The sequence below is a fragment of the Lissotriton helveticus genome, chromosome 1_1 (assembly GCF_964261635.1).
Source record: "Lissotriton helveticus chromosome 1_1, aLisHel1.1, whole genome shotgun sequence".
Classification (NCBI taxonomy): domain Eukaryota; kingdom Metazoa; phylum Chordata; class Amphibia; order Caudata; family Salamandridae; genus Lissotriton; species Lissotriton helveticus.
This window is the reverse complement of record NC_136057.1, coordinates 1,791,688,860-1,791,705,291: the sequence shown is the minus strand read 5'-3', so window position 1 is coordinate 1,791,705,291 and position 16,432 is coordinate 1,791,688,860. Positions and strand designations below refer to the sequence as shown.

The window sequence follows — 16,432 nt, the reverse complement described above, 5'->3', positions numbered from 1 at the left end:
GGAGCCCAGGGCACACTCAGTGACAGCACATCAGCAGTTCAGCAAAAATTGGGGGCATACCAATGCAAGAAAGATGGCACTTTCTCACACTTCCCTCTTACCACACCATTAAAAACAAAGCTTTGATGCAACGACCAATGTCCTAGCAACGTTTCACATTCTGGGATGAACATCAGCTGTGCAGAGCCTCCAAAGAATTAGCTGGAAACCTGCTCTAGGCAAACGTTTCCCAAAAACGTTGTGTTCACCATCTGATAGGGGCTCCCCATGGGGTGACTGGGTCACGGGTCCTATATATGATGTGACGCAGGGTGGCACAGTGTGAGTTGGAAGGTGTGGAAATACACGAGGCATGATGTATCCGTTTGTGAAACATAAAATAAATATAGATAAATACAGGGCATAAGTTGGCAGTACACGCGGGTGGACGGCGTCCACCCACTATTTTCACAGGGAGGGTGGACGCTGTCCACCCTGCCAAGAAGTTGAGCCCCACTGAAAAAGATGCTGAATTTGTCCCGGTGTAATTTGCAAACACCGGACACATTCAGCAGTGGCTGCACCTTGTTGTCTGCTTTTGATCCTCAACAAGGTGCAGGCAGGGAGGGGGCTTTCTTAGTTCAGACTCCTGCTGGGCCCATAACAACGACCGAATATGAGGGGGTCATCAGGCCTACTTTTGTTAGAGTCTCCTGGCTGGGAGCTGTCCTCACACCTAGAAGTATATGCAGCAGAAGGAAAACAAAGGCTCACACCTTGTTAGCACTTCACACATACTTAAGAGAGGCAGCTTTTCACTTTGTCCAGGCTCTGTTTAGGAGATAAAAAGAATATATCCTGAGCTAAGCAAAAACAACAATGAGAGTTCTTCAAATAAATCCCGAAAGGTGAGTATTCTTCATATCTTCTTTTATTATTGAGGTTCTTCTTCAGAGCACAATAATATTTATTTCTCTGGAGGCTCCTGACTCAGTATATCAGTCGAAAATCAACGTTCTATGACGAGCCCCCGATATCCTTCGAATATGGTATAGACCTGGTTGAAAAACCAAAGTAGTGGCGTTTAGCTAAACGCCACTACTTTGGTTTTTCAACCAGGTCTATACCATATTCGAAGGATATCGGGGGCTCGTCATAGAACGTTGATTTTCGACTGATATACTGAGTCAGGAGCCTCCAGAGAAATAAATATTATTCAACGCTCTCACCACTTGTGGAGAGTACCGCTTGACTCACATTTACAGATACCTAGCTATTGCCCTGAAGAAGTCTATGGTTTAACTCATCAAGATGAAACACGTGTTGGCGGCTAGTGTGTGCTCTGAATAAGAACCTCAATAATAAAAGAAGATATGAAGAATACTCACCTTTCGGGATTTATTTGAAGAACTCTTATTGTTCTTTTTGCTTAGCTCAGGATATATACTCTTTTTCTTGACATATGTGGTTGTGATTTCTCATTACCCATTTTGGTCTATGGTGGGTGACCATAGCCTTATCCTTTGAGCTTTACAGATTGTAAATTTAGATTACCCTCACACCCCAGTGCAATTAACACTCAGTCACCCTTTCTCTTTTTTTTCTGTTTAGGAGATATGCATGCACTGTAAGAATGTCAGATGTGTTGGTCTTTCCCAGTATATACACAAAATAAATAGCATTTATATAGTGCTTATTACCCCTGAGGCATTGTAATAAGTTAAATATCACTATTTGTTCTTATAAAGCAGCTATGAGTGGAGGACGTTTACGCTGACAAAAGGCAACATTGTTTTGTGTAGCTGAAAAAACTGTGAATGTTCTGACTAAATCAGGAGGATTTCCCTGTATTCTTAAATTGTGCTCAATATATTCATGATAGACATGTTAAACATATATGCGAGGGCTTTAGATCTGATGTAACTTCCTATTATACCTTTTCCTGTGATGTCACGCGCAGTGATGTCACTTGCATACTTATTAACTAGGTTAGTCTCCCCACTTAATTTTTTAGGACTTGTGCTTAGGATAAACATGAATAATGTGGGCAAAAAATAAATATGGAAAATTACAGACATCTAGGTTTAAAATGTAAGTACTATAGAACTGGGAGGCCTAATTATTTTCTATCCAGAGCGAGTGTCCGGTGTGGAGGGGGCAACGGGTGGTAGCGTCACAGACCCCATACTCACGGGCCGTGCTGAGGTTGGCTCCCGGCGAGGAGTTGAAGCGGTCCACTTCCGGCGACAGGTCCATGACCCGTTCCCGGCCCCTAGGCGGCCGGCAGTGTGGAGGGAAGGGTGGGGGAGGAGAGGGTGGAGGGGGAGGAGAGCTCGGGGTGTCTGTGGAGGTGTACACGGGGTGGGGTGCAGATTAAGAGTGCACGAGGGTGTAAGTACTTCTGAGGGTTCGAAGATGGATTTGTAGTTTGAAGGGCCTAGGACTCTGTGGGGCGAGGGGTCTGAGAGAGCTGTGACGTATGAGAGTCTGGAGGGGGCTGAAGAGGGGGGGTCTGAGCCCGGGGGTTGTATAGTGGATATGGTTTGAGGGGTCTGAGAGAGCTGTGACTGTGACGTACGAGAGTCTGGAGGGGGCTGAAGAGGGGGGGTCTGGGGGTTGTATAGTGGATATGGTTTGAGGGGTCTGAGAGAGCTGTGACGTACGAGAGTCTGGAGGGGGCTGAAGAGGGGGGGTCTGAGCCCGGGGGTTGTATAGTGGATATGGTTTGAGGGGTCTGAGAGAGCTGTGACGTACGAGAGTCTGGAGGGGGCTGAAGAGGGGGGGTCTGGGGGTTGTATAGTGGATATGGTTTGAGGGGTCTGAGAGAGCTGTGACGTACGAGAGTCTGGAGGGGGCTGAAGAGTGAGGGGGTCTCGGTTGTATGGAGCGGATATGGTTTGAGGGGGTCTGACTGTCCGAAGCGTCTCAGGTGAGGAGGTTTGCGTGACTGGTCTGTGGATTCAGAGACCTGAGCGCTCCGCGGTGCGTGGCCCCCGTGTGAGACTGGTGCTGGTTTGAAGGAGCCTGACAGGGTTTGGAGATAGACTTAACCTGAGGAGTCTGTAAGAGACCGGCCGGGGGGGTATGAAGGGGCTGAGGGGGTCGGAAACGATCTGATGGGTTCTGAGATTCATCTATGTTAACCATTTGTGTAGCGCCTGAAGCGCGCCAAGCGCTGTGGGGGAGAGGAGGCGGATGTAAGAGGGCAGGCTGGAGCGGAGCCTCTTTTGTTTTGGCGGGCCTCGGAGCATGGGGGGCGGTTCATGCGCGGAGGGGGGTTATAAGATACTGCAGTAGTCTGCAGGGGGTCTCAGTGAGCTGGGGGTCTGGCGGGTGCGAGCGAGGGCTGAGGGGAAGGGTTATGACTGAGTCTGGGTAGTTAGAGGGGGTCCGAGGAGAGGGGGATCTGGGTAATTTCCTAGGGTTGTAGGGCGATGGGGTCTTGTGTTTTGGGTCCATGAAGGAACGGCGGAGTTCTGTGATGGTCGGGGTGAGGGGATGTGGCGGACAGTAAGGGGGTCTGCAAGGACCGAAGGTGAGGAGGGCGAGCAGCCCGGGACGAGAGGGCTGGACGTGGTTGGCGGGGGGTTGGTGGGGATCTGAGATGAGCGGGGGAGGGGGTCCTGGGGGCTCTGATGGGAGAGATACATTGGGGGCGGGGTGGACTCTGGTCTTGGGCTCTGCTGCAATCCAGTTAAAGCCCCGCCCACTCCCGGATAATGGTGAGGGTTTAACCCCCTCTATGCCGGCGACCGAGGTCGAATGGGGAGGCAGCGAATTTACACCCTCCCACCCCTACATAGGCTGGCCTCTCCTTTCCCTCTGCAGAGCCTCATCCACCCCTCTCCCCCTGCAGAGCCTGGCCTCTCTCTTACCTCTGCACAGCCTCCCTCCTCCCCTTCTCGATCCTGGCCCCTCTGTCTCAGGGATTCTTTCCCCCTTGTAGAGCCTGGCCTCTCTTTTCCCTCTGCAGAGCCTCACCCCCTTATCCCTACAGAGCCTGTACTTTCTCTGCCCTCTGCAGAGCCTCAACCCCATTCACCCCCTGCAGATCCTGGCCTCTCTCTCCCCTCTGCAGACCCTTCTCTCCCCTGCAGATTCTGGCCCCTATGTCTCAGGGATTCTTTCCTCACTGCAGAGCCTGACCTCTCGCTCCCTTGTAAATATGCGCCTATACTTCTCTCTGAAGAACTAGTCTAGCTGGGCCCCTCTTCCCTCGGCTCGGCAGAGACTGGCCTCTCTCTGCACAGCCCGAACTATGTGGCCTCTCAAAGAGCCCAATGGGTGTTGCGCGCCTGGCCTCTATTTCCACTGCAGTGCCTGTCAATTTCTCCACAGCACATCCAGGCCTGTCCTCGCCGAGTCTGGCCTCTTTCTGCATTGTAGCGATTGGTCTCCCCTACCCATCCGAAAGGTGGCCCCGCTGGACCTTTCCCTCGCACTGCAGACTAGTCCCTCGGGGGCTGGGTCCCTCTGCTGAACGTCAGACACAAACACGAGAACCACCTTTGGTCCAGGTGTGAAATACTGCATTACTTGCACACTGCGGGGACGTAATCAAATAGAGAGAAACCAAACTCGCACCACCCCCTAAATCTGCATCTGATACATATCTGTGCCGCTCCCCCAAACTCTGCAACCACTAGGCGCTACCCCACAGCACTCCTATTAGCCTTCATGGCGCTGTTCTACAGTAGACGCTAGACCATGTCATACCGGATACTACTTTCATTGGATAACACAGAGCATTTTAGGAGTTGTAGTGTTTGTCTGTTTCAATGGCACCAAATGGACGTTTTATAGGTTACATCATTACAAAGGTTACACAGTTCTTAGAGCATGGCAATATAGGTCTAGATCAGGGGTCTTCAAACTTTTGTGTAGTCAGAGCTACTTCTGGCCAGTGAAAATCGTCGTGAGCTACTGAACCCGAAGCAACTCGCGCATTTTTCCGAGAAACCCCCCACACCCAGTTTCATTGACTTTAAGCCTGATTTCATCAGAGCCTATACTGTGGTTTGAACAACATACCCAAGACAGGCCTGACTTAAGAGTTCCCTAGAACACCAAAAGGAATGACTTTGGATTTGTGACGCTTCAAGACATTTCAATTAATAGGTCCAAAATTAAGACCTTTCAGTAATAGTTGTCATTGAAATAATCATTGTAATGCAGCTGCATAATTTGGTCCAACAGTGCAACATAATACCAGTGGCCCTGAACAATGACTTAACAGTCATGCCCCCTCAATCCCATGCCCCCCATACCCCTCTACTCCCCCCCCTGCCGCATCATGAGCTTGGCCTTGACTACTGGACACAGATAACTGCAGAGTTATAAGAGGCAGTGGTACCCAAGGGCTTGTGGAAAGTGAGCAATCATACAGCAGCACGAAAATCCTACTGCTGATCCTGGCTGCATCTATTTTTACCTGCCTGCCAAGTAACAGTAACCTTTACACATGTGCCTTTCAACGTTTTATTGCTTTTATTGAATTGCCTGTATTATCATTGTTGTGTCTGTGACTGCTGTTGTCTGTCTTCCCCCGCTGCCTGTACGTGGTATGTGCCCCTTTTTCTTCCCTCTGTTCCCCTCGCTGTCCCCGTGCTCTCTCTGCCCGGTCTTTTCTTCTGTACCCCTCGTTGCCCCGTGTCTCTGCCCTGTTTTCCCTTCTGTTCCCCTCGCTGCCCCCATATTTCTGTATTCTGTATTTTGCCTCTGTGCCATTCGTTTTTTGTGCCCGTCTGCCCTCTGTGCCACTCATCTTTCCCTTGTTTTTGTGCCACTTTTGCCTTCTCTTCCACTCGTTTTCCCTCATTTTTTGTGCCTTTCTGCCCTCTGTTCCACTCGTTTTTTGTGCCTTTCTGCCCTCTGTTCCACTCGTTTTTGCTTTGTTTTTTGTGCCTTTCTGCCCTCTGTTCCACTCGTGTTTTGTGCCTTTCTGCCCTTTGTTCCACTCATTTTTGCTTCGTTATTTGTGCCTTTCTGCCCTCTGTTCCACTCGTTTTTGCTTTATTTTTTGTGCCCTTCTGCCCTCTGTTCCACTCGTTTTTAGGTCTCGACCTCTGCCAATGCGCTTGCGCATTGTAGATGTCGAGACTTATAGAGTTGAATCCACGAAAGCTAAACCAGGCGGATTGCGCCGAGTGCATGTGCCCGTGCACGCGCTTGCCATTTGCTCCCCGAGCCGCCTGCCTCGCATCCTTGCATCAGACCCGCCACAGCAATGCCGAGAGCTTCTCTTCAAAGGGATCCGCTCCCCGCCCCCGCAAGGCCAAGAGCATTTCCCGGCCGCTTTTAATTTCAATTCGCGGGCGCTTTTCATTTAATTTCGCGGCCGCTTTTAAGTATCCTGCGTGTCTTTTGCACTTGTTTCATTTTGCTTCCCAGCTGTTTCTTTCCAGCATTCATCGTAGTACAGCACACCACATTTTACGCTGTACTTCTGCATTCCATTCATAGCTAGCATGGTAACACAGGTGGGTCGAGTTACCAGCCAATACAACATTATTTGTAATCTTCAAATGAATTGTGTTTTTAGTACAGGAACCCGTCTTTTATTCCCCCATATTCTACAGCATTATTCCATGTGTAGAGTATTTTCGCTTGTTAAGTGTTACTTGTGAAGACATCTGCTCTGTAAGGTCTCCTTGTGCTACTTAGAATACCTTTGCGCAATCTATGGTTAATACATACATTGAGACCATAACACTACTGCTGCCCCTCGGACAGAAAGTTGAAGAATCTTCCTTGTATTTGCTGAATCCTTACATATTTCTAAATTCGATACATGGCAAATATTTCTGTATAGAGTTATGCACCCTTGAATTAACATTGTGATTGGCTTACACTTAACATAGAACACACACTTCACCAAAAGATCCATTGTGGTTTGAGCAGGAAATAAAATTACTGTTCCACCGCTCACAATAGTGAGTCAGGCTTGGCGCAGCATCAGTACTGGGCTTGCTATCTGAGAGTTTTAGTGGTTTCATGCCCACATCGCTTTTAGAGCGGTCTGATTGGTCTCTAGGAGGCTCAAAAATAATGCAGCGAACGTCGCAACACTTCCCTGCCCAACCGTACAGACACTTCAGATGCAAGTGTCTCATTTGCTAGTTCTCCCAGAAAGGCTGTACAAGTGTTTCCATCCTTCTTAGTGCTGCACTGTATCACTCATCACTTCATTTCTGCTGTTTAGTTTATACTCTCTTTCCATGTTCTAAGTGTGATGACTAGATGTGTACTCTAATAACCCTGAACGATGATGCACTTTTTCTGTTAAATGAGAGCACAATTTACGTCCGGGCTTTGTTTGTTTCTCTGCTGTGCCCACACCAGTAGGACAGTGTTGGAGTAAACCCCATTGTATCCACTCATTTGCCACTAAAGTTAAAAAAAGGTGGCACACGTCATCATATTTTTCTGTCATGTCATCCTTGAAAGCTGATACTTTTAAAGCAATTGTTTTTCCATAATTCAGTAGTCCGACTTAAAAGCCATCAAACCAGTTTAGGCTTTTCAGAAAACTACAGTACCTTCCTTAATATAGTTTAATGGCAGGAAGATCTGTTCTGCAATGGAGGACGATAACGAAAGCTCAGTTGGCGTACCCGCATTAGGCAAGGTTGAGCACCCACCCACCTTATACTAAAAGAGCTTCTAATCCCACTGACAGTAAGTGGTTCAGCCAGGGGAGAAACATTTTTCACCACCACATTATCACTCAGCACCACCACATTACCACTCAGCACCACCACAGCACCACTCAGCACCACCACAGCAGCACCACAGCAGCACCACCACAGCAGCACCACCACAGCACCACCGCAGCACCACCGCAGCACCACTCAGCGCCACCGCAGCATCACTCAGCGCCACCCCAGCATCACTCAGCGCCACCCCAGCATCACTCAGCGCCACCCCAGCATCACTCAGCGCCACCCCAGCATCACTCAGCGCCACCCCAGCATCACTCAGCGCCACCCCAGCATCACTCAGCGCCACCCCAGCATCACTCAGCGCCACCCCAGCATCACTCAGCGCCACCCCAGCATCACTCAGCGCCACCACAGCACCACCACAGCATCACTCAGCGCCACCCCAGCATCACTCAGCATCACCACTCAGCGCTACCCCAGCATCACTCAGCACCACCACATTATCACTCAGCACCACCACATTATCACTCAGCACCACCACATTATCACTCAGCACCACCACATTATCACTCAGCACCACCACATTATCACTCAGCACCACCACAGTATCTCTCAGCACCACCACAGCACCCCTCAGCACCACCACAGCACCCCTCAGCACCACCACAGCACCCCTAAGCACCACAACAGCATCACTCAACAGCAGCGCTCAGCACCACAACAGCACCACTCAGCACCACAACAGCACCACTCAGCACCACAACAGCATCACTCAGCACCACCACAGCACCACTCAGCACCACCACATTATCACTCAGCACCACCACATTACCACTCAGCACCACCACAGCACCACTCAGCACCACCACAGCACCACTCAGCACCACCACAGCACCACTCAGCACCACCACAGCACCACTCAGCACCACCACAGCACCACTCAGCACCACCACAGCACCACTCAGCACCACTCCAGCATCACTCAGCGCCACTCCAGCATCACTCAGCGCCACCCCAGCATCACTCAGCGCCACCCCAGCATCACTCAGCGCCACCCCAGCATCACTCAGCGCCACCCCCAGCATCACTCAGCGCCACCCCAGCATCACTCAGCGCCACCCCAGCATCACTCAGCGCCACCACAGCACCACCACAGCATCACTCAGCGCCACTCCAGCATCACTCAGCATCACCACTCAGCGCTACCCCAGCATCACTCAGCACCACCACATTATCACTCAGCACCACCACATTATCACTCAGCACCACCACAGTATCTCTCAGCACCACCACAGCACCCCTCAGCACCACCACAGCACCCCTCAGCACCACAACAGCATTACTCAACAGCAGCACTCAGCACCACAACAGCATCACTCAGCACCACAACAGCATCACTCAGCACCACAACAGCACCACTCAGCACCACCACATTATCACTCAGCACCACCACGTTATCACTCAGCACCACCACGTTATCACTCAGCACCACCACATTATCACTCAGCACCACCACAGCATCACTCAGCACCACCACAGCATCACTCAGCACCACCACAGCATCACTCAGCACCACCACAGCATCACTCAGCACCACCACAGCATCACTCAGCACCACCACAGCATCACTCAGCACCACCACTGCACCACCACATCATCACTCAGCGCTACCCCAGCATCACTCAGCGCAACCACATCATCACTCAGCGCCACCCCAGCATCACTCAGCGCCACCCCAGCATCACTCAGCGCCACCCTAGCACCACTCAGCGCCACCCTAGCACCACTCAGCGCCACCCTAGCACCACTCAGCGCCACCCCAGCATCACTCAGCGCCACCACAGCCCCACTCAGAGCCACCACAGCCCCACTCAGCGCCACCACAGCACCACTCAGCGCCACCCCAGCATCACTCAGCACCACCCCAGCATCACTCAGCTTCACCACATCACTCAGCGCTACCCCAGCATCACTCAGTGCTACCCCAGCATCACTCAGCGCTACCCCAGCATCACTCAGCACCCCCACATTATCACTCAGCACCACCACATTATCACTCAGCACCACCACAGCACCCCTCAGCACCACCACAGCACCCCTCAGCGCCACAACAGCACCCCTCAGCGCCATAACAGCATCACTCAGCACCACCACAGCAGCACTCAGCACCACCACAGCAGCACTCAGCACCACAACAGCATCACTCAGCATCACCACAGCATCACTCAGCACCACCACAGCACCACTCAGCACCACCACAGCACCACCACATTATCACTCAGCACCACCACATTATCACTCAGCACCACCACAGCATCACTCAGCACCAACACAGCATCTCTCAGTGCCACCCCAGCATAACTCAGCACCATCACAGCATCACTCAGCATCACCACATCATCACTCAGCGCTACCCCAGCATCACTCAGCGCTACCCCAGCATCACTCAGCGCTACCCCAGCATCACTCAGCGCTACCCCAGCATCACTCAGCGCTACCCCAGCATCACTCAGCGCCACCACATTATCAATCAGCACCACCACATTATCACTCAGCACCACCACAGCACCACTCAGCACCACCACAGCACCACATAGCACCACCACAGCACCACTCAGCACCACCACAGCACCACTCAGCACCACAACAGCACCACTCAGCACCACCACAGCACCACTCAGCGCCACCCCAGCATCACTCAGCGCCACCACAGCACCACCACAGCATCACTCAGCGCCACCCCAGCATCACTCAGCATCACCACTCAGCGCTACCCCAGCATCACTCAGCACCACCACATTATCACTCAGCACCACCACATTATCACTCAGCACCACCACATTATCACTCAGCACCACCACATTATCACTCAGCACCACCACAGTATCTCTCAGCACCACCACAGCACCCCTCAGCACCACCACAGCACCCCTCAGCACCACCACAGCACCCCTAAGCACCACAACAGCATCACTCAACAGCAGCGCTCAGCACCACAACAGCACCACTCAGCACCACAACAGCACCACTCAGCACCACAACAGCATCACTCAGCACCACCACAGCACCACTCAGCACCACCACATTATCACTCAGCACCACCACATTACCACTCAGCACCACCACAGCACCACTCAGCACCACCACAGCACCACTCAGCACCACCACAGCACCACTCAGCACCACCACAGCACCACTCAGCACCACCACAGCACCACTCAGCACCACTCCAGCATCACTCAGCGCCACTCCAGCATCACTCAGCGCCACCCCAGCATCACTCAGCGCCACCCCAGCATCACTCAGCGCCACCCCAGCATCACTCAGCGCCACCCCAGCATCACTCAGCGCCACCCCCAGCATCACTCAGCGCCACCCCAGCATCACTCAGCGCCACCCCAGCATCACTCAGCGCCACCACAGCACCACCACAGCATCACTCAGCGCCACTCCAGCATCACTCAGCATCACCACTCAGCGCTACCCCAGCATCACTCAGCACCACCACATTATCACTCAGCACCACCACATTATCACTCAGCACCACCACAGTATCTCTCAGCACCACCACAGCACCCCTCAGCACCACCACAGCACCCCTCAGCACCACAACAGCATTACTCAACAGCAGCACTCAGCACCACAACAGCATCACTCAGCACCACAACAGCATCACTCAGCACCACAACAGCACCACTCAGCACCACCACATTATCACTCAGCACCACCACGTTATCACTCAGCACCACCACGTTATCACTCAGCACCACCACATTATCACTCAGCACCACCACAGCATCACTCAGCACCACCACAGCATCACTCAGCACCACCACAGCATCACTCAGCACCACCACAGCATCACTCAGCACCACCACAGCATCACTCAGCACCACCACAGCATCACTCAGCACCACCACTGCACCACCACATCATCACTCAGCGCTACCCCAGCATCACTCAGCGCAACCACATCATCACTCAGCGCCACCCCAGCATCACTCAGCGCCACCCCAGCATCACTCAGCGCCACCCTAGCACCACTCAGCGCCACCCTAGCACCACTCAGCGCCACCCTAGCACCACTCAGCGCCACCCCAGCATCACTCAGCGCCACCACAGCCCCACTCAGCGCCACCACAGCCCCACTCAGAGCCACCACAGCCCCACTCAGCGCCACCACAGCACCACTCAGCGCCACCCCAGCATCACTCAGCACCACCCCAGCATCACTCAGCTTCACCACATCACTCAGCGCTACCCCAGCATCACTCAGTGCTACCCCAGCATCACTCAGCGCTACCCCAGCATCACTCAGCACCCCCACATTATCACTCAGCACCACCACATTATCACTCAGCACCACCACAGCACCCCTCAGCACCACCACAGCACCCCTCAGCGCCACAACAGCACCCCTCAGCGCCATAACAGCATCACTCAGCACCACCACAGCAGCACTCAGCACCACCACAGCAGCACTCAGCACCACAACAGCATCACTCAGCATCACCACAGCATCACTCAGCACCACCACAGCACCACTCAGCACCACCACAGCACCACCACATTATCACTCAGCACCACCACATTATCACTCAGCACCACCACAGCATCACTCAGCACCAACACAGCATCTCTCAGTGCCACCCCAGCATAACTCAGCACCATCACAGCATCACTCAGCATCACCACATCATCACTCAGCGCTACCCCAGCATCACTCAGCGCTACCCCCAGCATCACTCAGCGCTACCCCAGCATCACTCAGCGCTACCCCAGCATCACTCAGCGCTACCCCAGCATCACTCAGCGCCACCACATTATCAATCAGCACCACCACATTATCACTCAGCACCACCACAGCACCACTCAGCACCACCACAGCACCACATAGCACCACCACAGCACCACTCAGCACCACCACAGCACCACTCAGCACCACAACAGCACCACTCAGCACCACCACAGCACCACTCAGCGCCACCCCAGCATCACTCAGCGCCACCCCAGCATCACTCAGCACCACCACAGCATCACTCAGCACCACCACAGCATCACTCAGCACCACTCAGCAGCGCCACAGCACCACTCAGCAGCACCACAGCACCACCACAGCACCACTCAGCAGCACCACAGCACCACTCAGCACCAACACATTATCACTCAGCACCAACACATTATCACTCAGCACCAACACATTATCACTCAGCACCACCACAGCATCACTCAGCACCACTCAGCGCCACCACAGCATCACTCAGCGCCACCACAGCATCACTCAGCGCCACCACAGCATCACTCAGCGCCACCACAGCATCACTCAGCGCCACCACAGCATCACTCAGCGCCACCACAGCATCACTCAGCGCCACCACAGCATCACTCAGCGCCACCACAGCATCACTCAGCACCACCACAGCATCACTCAGCACCACCACAGCATCACTCAGCACCTCCACAGCATCACACAGCATCACTCAGCACCTCCACAGCATCACTCAGCACCACCACAGCATCACTCAGCACCACCACAGCATCACTCAGCACTACCACAGCATCACTCTGGAACACTACAACATCACTCTGGAACACCACAGCATCACTATGCGCTACCACAACCTCATTCTGCGCCACCACAGCATCACTCAGGGCCTCCACAGCATCACTCAGAGCCTCCACAGAATCACTCAGGGCCTCCACAGCATCACTCAGGGCCTCCACAGCATCACTCACGGCCTCCACAGCATCACTCACGGCCTCCACAGCATCACTCAGGGCCTCCACAGCATCACTCAGGGCCTCCACAGCATCACTCAGGGCCACCACAGCATCACTCAGGGGCACCACAACATCACTATGCGCTACCACAGCATCACTGAACGGCACTGCATCCCTCGTCGCCACCACAACATCACTCCGCGCCATCACAGCATCAATCTGTGCAACTATTCAACAACAACTGGTTCAAATATGTTCTCTCAATGTTTCAAGCTGTATTACAAATGACACAAAAAAGATGTTAATATTTCACTTCTGTTCTTGGATTTTCGTCACAATAAAATACACTGAACATAATCTTCACAAAAGTTATTTACAAAAGTTTAAGCTATTGCCATTAAAATCACTTTTATTTAAGTATTAAAAAAAATTAAAAGCCATTATTATTTGTAATATCAATACATCTAAGTCACGTAAATACAAAACATGTTGCATTACAAATGCTATAGGTGTCACATTTGCGAAAGTTATAACTATTGGCATTGTAAATGACAAAGCTATTAATTTAGCTATTTTCAAAACCAACACATAAATAAAAAAATTGTCATTTACAAGACCAATAGCTCAAACTTTCATAATGCGAGACCTATTGCATTGCAAATGCTTGTTTGTGCCTTTCTGCCCTCTGTTCCCCTTGTTTTTTGTGCCCTTCTGCCCTATGATCCACTCATTGTTTGTGCCTTTCTGCCCTCTGTTCCACTCATTTTTTGTGCCTTTCTGCCCTCTGTTCCTCTCGTTTTTTTTTACCTTTCTGCCGTCTGTTCCACTCACTTTTTGTGCCTTTCTGCCCTCTATTTCACTCGTTTTTGCTTCGTTTTTTGTGCCTTTCTGCCCTCTGTTCCACTCGTTTTTGCTTTGTTTTTTGTGCCCTTCTGCCCTCTGTTCCACTCGTTTTTTGTGCCTTTCTGCCGTCTGTTCCACTCGCTTTTTGTGCACATTCATAAAAAAACAGAATCCAACATCACTAAACTATCTATCTGCTTACCTGCAGTGGAAGGCACGTCTCCTGGCTGCTTTTGGCGATGGAAGTCACGTCTCCTACTGCTCCGCCGCGCTGGCACCATTGCACAATGGCAGATAGTGTGATGCCAGCGTGTTTTCACAAGAGTCGGACTCTCACGAGAGGAGAGGAGCGTCATCCTCTTCGCCCGCCCCCACCCCAGCTTAGCTCCAATCCGAGCGGCTGGTTTGGGTGAGGGCGGGCAAATGGAGCCGGAAAGGCTGAAGGGCTACACGAGCTACTCCTGGGGACTCCGCGAGCTACCGGTAGCTCGCGATCGACCGGTTGGAGACCCCGGGTCTAGATAAACAATAAGCACAAATAGTTAAGGGGAAAAGCAGGCGAGGGGAGAGATTCGGGGGGGTAGGAGCAGGGGAAGTAAACAGATAATAAAGGCGGGAAAGAGGAGGGGAGGATGAGACACAGCATGGGAAGAGGAGGGGAGGGAGACAGGGACACAAACCCGGAGACGATTCAAAGCAACGTCCTAAGTCCAGTAAGCTGTGATCCCAGGGGAATTGGACTCTCTCAGAGGGATCTCTGAGACTCCAAGTCCTACATACTGGATCCTTCCCCAAAAAGGGGAGAGGGAGTGCTTTGGCAAGGGGTGCCATACCATACCTCAAGTGTGAGTGGCTCCCTTAGTGCAGTGGACCCTCTCAGCGGGTTCGCTGAGACTCCAGAGTATAAGTATTGGATCTTTCCCCAACAAGGAGAGAAGAAGTGCTTAATCAAAGGGCACAAAGGACATGGGACTAGGCAAGAGGAGAGATTCAGGGGCGAGGGGATAGGAGCTAGGGAAGTAGACAAAGAGAGATAGAGTACTACATTTTTATTTTTTTATTTTGAAGTTTATAGAGCGCACAGCTACCTCCGACGGAGGTGTCCCGGCGCTGAAGACAGTATCTCAAAAGGTTCAGAAGTTTCAGCGAGAGATAATCGGGAATGGGAAGGTTAAATAAGGGTAAAGAGCCAGGTCTTGAGTTTTTTTCGAAATTGGAACTCAGAGGTCTGGAATCTCAGTTCTGTGGGTAGGAGGTTCCACAATTTGGAAGTGACCACTGCAAAGGCCCTTCCTCCCGTTCGTACAAGACGAAACCGGGGACAAATCATCAGTCGGAGATGGTTAGATCTAAGATTACGAGGTGATTGTGAAAATTTTAACCGGCGACGTAGATAGGTGGTGCCTAGATCATTGAGAGCTCTAAAAGCCAGGGTTAAGGCTTTAAATTGGATGCGTAGTCTCAGTGGGAGCCAGTGAAGTTTGATCAGATGGGGTGAAATGGAATGTCGGTAAGGAATATTGCAGATCAACCTGGCAGCTGCGTTCTGAACTGTCTGCAGTTGTTGTATGAGATACGCTGGGGCTCCGATATACAGACTATTTGCGTAGTCCAAATGTGCGGTGATAAGGGCGTGGACTACCGTTTTACGTGAGTCTAGAGGAAGATAAGAAATGATTTTTTTTAGCATACGGAGCTTTCCGAAGCAAGATGAAGTGACTTTATTAATTTGAGTTTTGCAGGAGAGAGCAGTATCAAATTGAAAACCTAAATTCCGTGCAGCTTGAGCTGGTATCGGGGGGGGGGTTTGAGTTCAGCCGGCCACCAGAGATTGGGGGGGGTCGGAGATTTCTGATTAAAGAAAAGGACCTCCGTTTTGTCTGTATTGAGTTTTAGTTTATTATAGGACATCCATGTAACGATGTCCAGCATGCAGTGGCGGAAATTGTGGAATGACTGTTCAGCATGGTCTTTGAAGGAGAACACTAGCTGGGTGTCGTCAGCGTAAAAAGTTACTCTGACGCCCCAGGATTCTACCACTTTAGCCAGTGGTTTCAAGTACACATTGAAAAGGAGCGGACTGAGGGCAGAGCCCTGCGGGACTCCCCAAATCAGTGGTTTTTTTGTTGACATAAAGGAGCCCAGCATCACCTGTTGAAGTCTATTCGCGAGGAAAGACTTAATCCAGGCGAGGGGTGTTCCACTGACTCCTACCTCTTGTAGGCGCA

At 51.8% G+C, this 16,432-nt stretch overlaps 1 protein-coding gene across 3 annotated transcripts in view; it reads right to left on the bottom strand.

Moving 5' to 3' along the window:
• Window positions 1–16,432, bottom strand: part of MCHR1 (melanin concentrating hormone receptor 1) — a 165,569-nt gene that overhangs the window by 84,583 nt on the left and 64,554 nt on the right. For 2 of the 3 annotated variants that reach the window (XM_078659193.1, XM_078659194.1), the window contains exon 1: window positions 2,172–2,267. The exons of the other annotated variant lie outside the window; for it this stretch is intronic. In XM_078659193.1, the coding sequence (XP_078515319.1) occupies window positions 2,172–2,235 (64 nt within the window). In that variant the 5' untranslated portion in view covers window positions 2,236–2,267. Of the gene's footprint in view, window positions 1–2,171; window positions 2,268–16,432 lie in introns of those variants that run through there. 3 annotated transcript variants of the gene reach the window in all.